The 9524-nt window shown below is 44.3% G+C and overlaps 1 protein-coding gene across 1 annotated transcript in view; it reads left to right on the top strand.

The window, feature by feature from the left end:
* The window catches only part of CRYBG2 (crystallin beta-gamma domain containing 2), a 66439-nt gene extending 62532 nt beyond the window's left edge, over nucleotides 1-3907 (top strand). Inside the window, exon 22 of the mRNA XM_077932478.1 lies at nucleotides 3892-3907. Within this exon, the coding sequence (XP_077788604.1) occupies nucleotides 3892-3907 (16 nt within the window). The remainder of the gene's footprint in view (nucleotides 1-3891) is intronic.
* The last annotated feature ends 5617 nt before the right edge of the window (nucleotides 3908-9524 follow it).

Here is a 9524-nt window from a genome sequence, read left to right as displayed (position 1 = left end):
GATGTGAAAGGTTAAGGCATTGGCTATTGTAGAAGTTGTTGTTGAGACTCAGATTTAGGCTCATGAGGGAGTTCTTGAGACCAGGAGCAAGTAATATGGCTGTAGAAGGTACAGGTACAGCAAGGTAGGAGGAGCAAGATGGCGGCGCAAGCACTTGCAGCGGCTCGGCACTCCGAAGACCGGTATTCAGTGATTTGTGTTTTATTTTTATTTGTGAACTTATTGCTGCTATGGACTGTGAATACTCAGGCACAAGTAATTTATAGTCGTCAAGAGCTCTTAAGTATCGGCAGAGGAGAAGGTTGCAGCCAGGAGGTCTCAACCTATAACATTCCAGCTGAGCTTATCAGAGAGCCTCCATATCTTGCACATTCTTGGGATACTCCCCTTGCTCTCCTTGCCAGAAAGAAAAGAAAACGGAGAGGGCGCAAGCAGAAGAGGGGTTGCAGGGCTGGACTACGAGTGAGGCTAGGTAAAAATCCCCACAAGCCTGCATTGCCAAGTCTCCTTGTATCAAATGTGAGATCCTTACCCAACAAGGTAGAGGAGTTGGAACTTATTACCTCTCGGCAGAAAAGTATCCGGGACTGCTGTGTTATGGTCCTTCTAGAGACGTGGCTGGATCCCTCCTTTCCACAGGGACTTCTGCAGCTAGAAGGACGCTCAGTAATTAGAGCGGATAGAACCGCCGAATCCGGGAAGAGCAGAGGAGGAGGAATTTGCGTTTATATAAATAACAACTGGAGCTCGGACATTAAACAAATGGACACGCATTGCTCTCCTGACTTGGAGTACCTAGTGGTGAAGTGCCGCCCTTTTTATTTGCCACGTGAGTTTAATGTTGTTATAATAACAGCGGTGTATATACCTCCCGATGCAAACACTACTACAGCTATGGGCCACCTGCTAACTGCTATTAGCAGACAGCAGCGGGCCCACCCGGATGGAGCATTTGTGGTTGCTGGTGATTTTAACCGAGCCGATTTAAGGACTGTGCTCCCTAAGTTCCACCAATATGTTGATTGTCCCACTAGGGGGGGAAATACCCTGGACCGAGTATATAGTAACATCATGCATGGATACAAGACCAAGCCCTTGCCCAATTTGGGGCAGTCAGACCACATATCTTTACTTATGATACCATCATATAGACCTCTCGTACGCAGAATTAGACCATCAACTAGAGAGATACGAGTGTGGCCAGTAGGTGCATCTGAGCAACTTCAAGATTGCTTTCGGAGCACCGAGTGGTCGCTTTTTGTGGAGAATAATGTGGACACATACGCTTCAACAGTACTGTTTTACGTTAAAAGCTGCATTGATGTTGTCACTACCACCAAACAAATACGGGTGTTCCCTAACAACAAGCCCTGGCTAAACAGGGATGTGTATCTTCTGTTAAAGGCAAGAAATGCTGCTTTTCACTCTGGTGATGCGCAACAGTATAGAGAAGCCAGAGCCAAATTGAAAAAGGGCATTAGGAACGCCAAAGCTATGTACTGCCGGAGGATCGAAAAACATTTTGAGAGCTCCGACCCTCGTCGAGTATGGCAAGGCCTGCGACAAATTACAGGGCAAAATATTAAAAATGAACTGGCTAGCAGCAGTGCGCACCTGGCTGATCAACTGAATCAATTTTTTAGTCGCTTTGAGGAAGGAACTGGAACTACCGTCACTACAGCATTGGCTACCAGCACATCATCAGAAACTACTACTGATAGACAACCATTTTTATTACAGACCTGTGACGTACAACGTGCCTTTCGGAGCATTAACATTAGGAAGGCAGCTGGACCGGATGGAATCATGGGACGGGTTATTAGGGACTGCGCTGCAGAATTAGCTGGTGTATTTACGGACATTTTTAACCTATCCCTGTTGCAGGGTTCTGTCCCTACCTGCCTGAAGACATCGATTATAGTGCCAGTCCCCAAGCAGTCAGTGGTGGTATCTCTCAATGACTATAGACCAATAGCCCTAACATCTGTTGTTATGAAATGTTTTGAGAGATTGGTGCTAGATCATATTAAGGCTGGTCTTCCATCCACTCTAGACCCGTTCCAGTTTGCATACAGAAGAAACAGATCTACTGATGATGCTATTTCCATCGCTGTCCATACTGTACTGAGTCATCTAGAACGACAGGGAACCTATGCAAGGCTGTTGTTTGTGGACTACAGTTCTGCCTTCAATACAATTCTGCCAGACAGGTTATTTCTTAAAATGACCAATTTGGGTATACATCAGAAGATCTGTCTGTGGGTAAGGAATTTCCTGACTGATAGGCCGCAGACAGTGAGAATGGGACCTTACTATTCTTCTACTCTAGTATTAAGCACAGGAGCCCCTCAGGGATGTGTGCTAAGCCCCTTTCTCTATTCCCTGTACACATTTGATTGCACCCCACTGTATAAGTCCAACACAATCATCAAATTTGCGGATGATACAACAGTGGTGGGGCTCATTAGTGAGAACGATGAGACCGCTTATAGGAAAGAAGTACAGGGGTTAATTCAATGGTGTAAAGAAAACAATCTTATGCTTAACACCAAAAAAACCAAAGAACTCATAATTGACTTTAGGAGAAAGAAAAGTGTATTTTTACCATTGCACATAAATGGCGAGGAGGTGGAGAGGGTTGGTAGTTTTAAATACCTGGGCATTTATATCTCTGAGGACCTCTCATGGACTGCAAATATTAATATGGTTGTGAGGAAGGTGCAGGGGAGGTTGTATTTCCTGAGAATGCTCAGGGGACTGAATCTATCTCAGCACCTACTTCTGTCCTATTATCACAGTACCATCGAGAGTGTCTTAACCTATAGTATATTATCGTGGTATGGGAGCAGCTCTGAAACGGATAAAAAAGCTTTACAGAGAATAATTAAAATTGCCCAGAATGTTATTGGGCTCCAACTACCAACCCTGGATGAGATCTTCACGTCTCGCACTTTGAAGAAGTCACACAATATCCTGAGAGATCCCACCCATCCTGCTCACAACTTCTTTGAACTGTTGCCTTCGGGCAGAAGATATAGGACAATGAAAACACGAACCACACGCCTTCTGAATAGTTTCTATCCAAGAGCTCTGATTGCACTAAATAATGATCTCAGGGCCAGCTGCAAGGAATAGCAAGCAGGGAGTAGGAAGGAATGAGATAGGTTTTAGGTTATGTTATGCCTTTAATAGGTTATGTTATATTCTGGATTATGTTACGTTTTTATAGATTATGTCTGAATAGGATGAGAGTGATGGAGATACGTGCAAATGTGTATGTGAACCCGGTCTTTGGGTGGGTGTTTGATTTTCGTTGTTGTGTATACTGTGTATATACGGACAATGACAATAAATTTATCTATCTATCTATCTATCTAGAAGGGATGAAATTTAGCTAGAAATGCTTCATTCTCAGTTTCCTTTAACCTTTTCCCCATGTCACCCACCATTCCTGGAAATTCCTGTTCAATCTTTCCGCACCACTATTTAATCTTAACATGTGTATAGCACTCTCAAACATCAAAAGCACTTCTCATGCATTATATTTTCTAGATGTAATGCTTACAATCCAGTTCCTTCAGCCTAACCTAATGGAATTCGCTTTCTGTTCTCTGAGCTTATATCAAGGTGAAGATCTGGTGATAAAAGTCACTTGGAATGTTTATGCACAGCATACCCTAGCCTAGTCCAGCAACAGTGAAGGGGACACCTATATATCACCTATCTATCTATCTATCTATCTATCTATCTATCTATCTATCTATCACAATTATTCATATCCTGCTTTTCAGGATACAAATCCTTCTTAGGGCAGTGCACAAACAACATCGATTGGGTGAAATGCCTTTTTGAGGAGTTGTGCCTATTTTCTTCTTCCTTTTCTCCGTGTAGGAGGCCGAACCTATGACCGGGACCATGCCATCCTCTGGGATTCTTCGGAGGAAAGGCCTACACAAATCTGGGATGTCCGGGTGCTTTGAAGAAAGCAGGAATTGGAGAGCCATGTCACGTGCAGAACTAGAATTTAGCCTGCAAGTCACAGACGTTTGTCCTTTTGTGACCAAGCTGCATCTTTGGGGATTAGCTGCTGAAATGGATAAGTGACTGGGTGCTGCATTTGGTTAGTAGATGCAATCCTTTCCCCACAGATTGCAGCCCAGAAAGAGGAAAATGTGAAGTACAGAGATTGGTCTCCTCAAGGAACTCTGTAGAGGAAAGGAGGCAAAAGCTGGTTCTTTTCCAACAACTAGGAGCTGAGCCCAGCAAGATGGAGATTATTGGCAAGTTCTGATACGCGGATCATTCATGAATGGACAAGGTCAAGGAGCTCACCTGTATGAGCACAGGAAAGCAAGCTGCCAAAGCCTCACAGGTGTCCCCAGCCCTACTGGTTTAGGCTTATATATGAATATCTAAAACAAACACACACATACAGCATGAATGAGCCTTTTGTCCTTGCATGCAGCCCATTCCCTTTCCCCTGTGCTCTTCTTCCTAAGGGGATAGGCTACCTTGTAAACTCTATTTATGTACCTGTGTATGATACTATGCCTTTTATAAATCCATCTCTCTGGCTGGTGTGCTGACTCCGTTATTTGCCACTAGGACATGTTCATGGGGACACTGGCTTCAACCACAGGCATAACATGTAAGGATCTTGCCCACAAGTGTTTTGGGTGGTGGAGATAAATGCCTGTAACAACAACAACAATTGGCCAGCTGGGATCATAAACAAAAGAAAAGCAGGAATAGTATCACACTAATGTGGCTGCAAACCCCATATTCTAAGGAACTGGTGAACATTAGGTTCTTGCAAGTCTACAAAGCTGTGCTTTTTCACTATCTGCGTTTTAATAGCGTTGTTTTTATATTGCTTTAATTCTATTATAGTTTAATTACTTTTAAACCTTTTTTTGCAAAAGTTGTTGAGCTTTTTGGGCAAAATCTCTCAAAAAAATAAGCTTTTTAAAAGCAATTTGTGCCTGGACACTGCTCCTAATTTTATCTGTGTTATTTTAATTTTTCTAAGCTGCCATGAGTCCCAGTCTGTGAAAAAGGCAGGGTATTAATTATGCTGCTGCTGGAATGGCTGGCCTGTGGCCTTCCATATATTATTGTATTACAGTTCCCACCACCCCTCACAACTGATCATGTTCACTGGGGCTGATGGGAGTTAGAAGCAACAGCATCTGGAGAGCCACAGGGTAAACACCCCTGCTATAGTTTGTCAGAGATCAACCTCAGCCTATGCTATTCTCAAGCTTCTCTGCAGTGCTGGTGGATTATTATTATTTATTAATTTTCTGTACCACCCACCAGAGGTTTACATGGTGATTTACAATATAAAAACACAAAATACATAACATAGCAACAAACAAAAACAATAACCCTCACACAATTTAAAAGGCCATAAATTGTTTAATTAGTCAAAGGCCTGGGAGAAGAGGAATGTTTTTGCCTGGCACGTAAAGATATGTAATGAAGGCACCAGGTGAGCCTCTCTGGGGAAAGCACCCCATAAGTGGGGAGCCACTGCAGAAAAGGCCTGTTCTTTTGTTGCCTCTCAGAGGAGGCACATGATGAAGAGCCTCAGATGAGGATCACAAGGTCCAAGTCGGTTCATATGGGGAGAAGCAGTCCTTGATGTGTCAGGTTCTTCTACACTGCGTAAATTCTGCTCCTAAAGGAATCCATGCTTGAGTCCTTTGGAATCTGCTTCCATACCCAGAGCTTCATGAATCAGTACAGTGGTGCCCCGCAAGATGAATGCCTCGCAAGACGGAAAACCCGCTAGACGAAAGGGTTTTCCGTTTTGGAGGTGCTTCGCAAAACGATTTTCCCTATGGGCTTGCTTCGCAAGACGAAAACGTCTTGCGAGTCTTGCCATTTCCCTCCCGCTTCCCCCCCCCCTTTTTCTAAGCCGCTAAGCCGCTAATAGCCTTTTAGCAGCTCAGCCACTAAGCCTTTAATAGCCGCTAAACCGCTAATAGCGCTAATCCGCTTAGCCGCTAATGGGGTTGCTTCGCAAGACGAAAAAACCGCTAGACGAAGAGAATCGCGGAACGGATTCTTTTCGTCTTGCGAGGCACCACTGTAGTCTGACTCACTATTAGGCAAACCCCCATATTTATTCATCACTGACACATGTTGCATTGATGGTTGTTAAACCAGGACCAGCTTCTTCCAGCTTCTCAGAACCCTTGCCTCACTTTTCATAGCCCCAGCTTTGGGAGCTATGGGAAAGACATCTATTTGCAGTGAGGAATTGTTGCTGCTATTTCTCATTTCCACCACTAGAGGATTCTGTTTTCTTCAAGAGCGCGTAGCACATGAGTTCTTCCTCAGTCTTTTTGTGTGAAGGAGCAGGGTTTCGTCAGGAAGCCATTTTGCATGTAGATATCAAATAAAGGTGCTTACACTTTTCACTATATGTACATCCCACAAAACTCAGCAGAATCAGAGCTAGCAGTGGTTCCTTGGATGGATGTACACATTCTGAAAATAAATGCATGCATCTTCCTCCCCTCTTTATGGGATTCGTTTGTGGCACATACTAAATCTTTTAACAGGCAGTTGCTAAGAGTATGATGCAGTCGTGCATTAGGAGTTTAACAAGATCAATTATTTAACCAATGTGCAGCTGGAGGGCATAGTGGAAATAGCAGCGGCTTGGCATAACAAATTGTCCCTCCTGGAAGTTTTGTTTTTATGTGTGAAGCCAGCCCATTTTCTTGGATGCAGGCAAGAGCCAATGATTTGTCTAGCCTCCTTTGGAATATTTTTGCATGTGGTTATTTCTGGGTGGGACTTCTCCATGGGTTTCAACCGTTGCTTCAGTTCCCAGTCAAGAAAGGAAGGCACAGGCGCAAGTCCCTTCCCACTACTCAGGTAGGGGAAGAAAGCCCAGAATGTAGGGGGTGTGGCCTCTTTGGCAGACGGTCAGGGCTGAACTTGAGCCACAACTTAGTGTGACTGGGCCCCAGAGCCTGTTATGCCCAACAGGGGTCAAGTGCAGAACATAAAATATTGATGTGCTTCCAGTGCCTTGGGAAGGTCAAATTTCCTATATCATTAGGAACAGTTTGGGATGTGGAATAGAACCTCTCTCCCTCCTGGACTGTGTTGTCCCTCCCAGGAAGGGAACTCGGCCAATGAAGAGCATGCTTCCTGATGAGTGGCATAGAAATTAGTTTGCTAAAGAGAATGTGAAAGAGGGTCTTGTATCACCTTGACTGCTAATAGGGAAACTGGTTTCCCCGCAGCATAGCTTTCATGCAAAGCTTTGCCTGGAAGTGTCACAGGTATCTTTGGACAAGATATTTGATTTGGTCCGCATTCAAGGCTGAATCTTATCAGATTTGCACTTTCTGAAACAAAGATGTGAACCTGTTCAGAAAGATGACTTACCTCGGTTACAACAGGAAACCCACACTTATCTGCATGCGATCTAAGACTGCAGACTGTGGCTTTCACATGTTTAGAAGGGAAATGAAACATTGGTGTCTAAGCAAGGTAGGTGGGATATATGAGTATCCTGTTTTAAGCAGAAAAATAAAAGATTTTGTTCAGGTGTAACAAAGCAATTGTTGGTTTTACCTTGGGGGGGGGGGAGAGAATGCCCTTTTACAGTTTTTCAGCTAAATGCAAAATTACTGTTGTAGCATTTTGCTCAAAGGGGCAGAAACATTAATTTGAGACAGCAGATGCTAAAAGGGAACCCTAATGCCCAGGCCTCATTGCCCTAATACATTACATCAGCTAGCACGATGCTCTACCAATGTTTTGGACGACAACTCCCATCAGGCAAAAGACCTGGCCTGCTTTTTGTGACTAGGGATGTGAACTTTTGAACCAATCTCTTGAAACAGCAATTTAATCTGCACCATCTAGCAGGTTATCATATTTAGCTCCGTTTGCCAATGACATTTTTTTAAAAAGCTTCAACTTTTAGCATTTGTATATTAGGTAAAGGTAAAGCTAATTTGTATATTCAGCCTCTGTTGAACAGGAGCCAGCTACTCTGAGCCCCACCCCAAAGTAAAACCCCTCGGCCACTGCCGTTTGGGAACCTGTTTGTTTTGCTTCAACCTGATCTGCGGAAATCAGTTCTGTTTTTGTTTTTCATGGCATGGAGTTGATCGCCTACTGATACCTTGTAAGCCAAGCTGCGGCTGAAGGTCAGAAAAAAACAATACGAGAATGTAAGAAGAGCCAGCTGAGTGAGGTCAATGGCCCATGCAGTCCAGAATCCTGTTCTCACAGTGGCCAGCCAGATGCCTGTGGGAAACTTGCAAGCAGAATCAAAGTACAATAGCGCTCTCTCCTGTGGCTTCCTGCAACTGGCATTCGGAAACATCATTGCTTCCAGTGAGCAGCCATCATGGCTAGTGATAGTCTCGTCCTGAGGAAAATAGTGTTCATGTGCATGCACGCACACAACTGCTATTTGCATTGGGAAGCCTCCTTTGGCACCAAAAGGGCACTTTAAAATATAGCTTTCAACAGGAATTAGACAAATGTATGCCGGAGAAGTCATTCCTATATAATATAAAGGTAAAGGGACCCCTGACCATTAGGTCCAGTCGTGACTGACTGGGGTTGCGGTGCTCATCTCGCTTTATTGGCCGAGGGAGCCGGCGTACAGCTTCCGGGTCATGTGGCCAGCATGACTAAGCCGCTTCTGGCGAACCAGAGCAGCACACGGAAACGCCGTTTACCTTCCCACTGGAGCGGTACCTATTTATCTACTTGCACTTTGACATGCTTTCGAACTGCTAGGTTGGCAGGAGCAGGGTCCAAGCAACGGGAGCTCACCCCGTTGCGGGGATTCGAACTGCCAACCTTCCGATTGGCAAGTCCTAGACTCTGTGGTTTAACCCACAGTGCCACCCGCATCCCCCCTATATAATATAATCCACTATTAATTTTAGAAAATTACTTGCCTATGCATGTGGACGCCTCTTAAGATATTGTAACCAAATTTTGCTCATTGGCACCTGAGGTCAAGGAGCAGGTTTTTGTCTATGTTTGGATACAATTGGTCGCCGTGTTTTTAATCAAGATGGTGGACCGAGCCTTTCCAAACTGCATTGATTTTAATCACTGATTTCAAACCAGCATTGATTTTTTTGGTTTCTTAGAATTCCTGAGCAATGCCAGGTATGAGGCTGCTAATGTATAATAACAGTGACCTCATTTTTAATAGTAGATCCCACGTTTCCCACAACAAGAGGAAGGAGTCAGCAAACATACTTGGGCAGAGAGCAGAAGCAGTGTTTTTATAAGCACAAAAGGTGGGGGGGGGGCTAAAAGTGTGGGGTGGAGAGCAGACCTTTAAACACCTGAGTGAGGACTGAGCATACTCACTCATAGAGCAAGAAGTGCTGACTCGCTGCTTTTTTGGTGATAGGAATGGGGAGGAAAATCACAATGAAAAGGGAATGGAATGGGATATTCTATAATGGGACATGGCTGGCTGGCTACAGCCCTGCACAGGAACAGTCTAGACTACAACAAAGGCAGGC

Source organism: Podarcis muralis, chromosome 7, assembly GCF_964188315.1.
Source record: "Podarcis muralis chromosome 7, rPodMur119.hap1.1, whole genome shotgun sequence".
In the NCBI taxonomy this organism is placed as follows: Eukaryota; Metazoa; Chordata; class Lepidosauria; order Squamata; family Lacertidae; genus Podarcis; species Podarcis muralis.
This window is presented reverse-complemented; position numbering and strand designations above follow the sequence as displayed.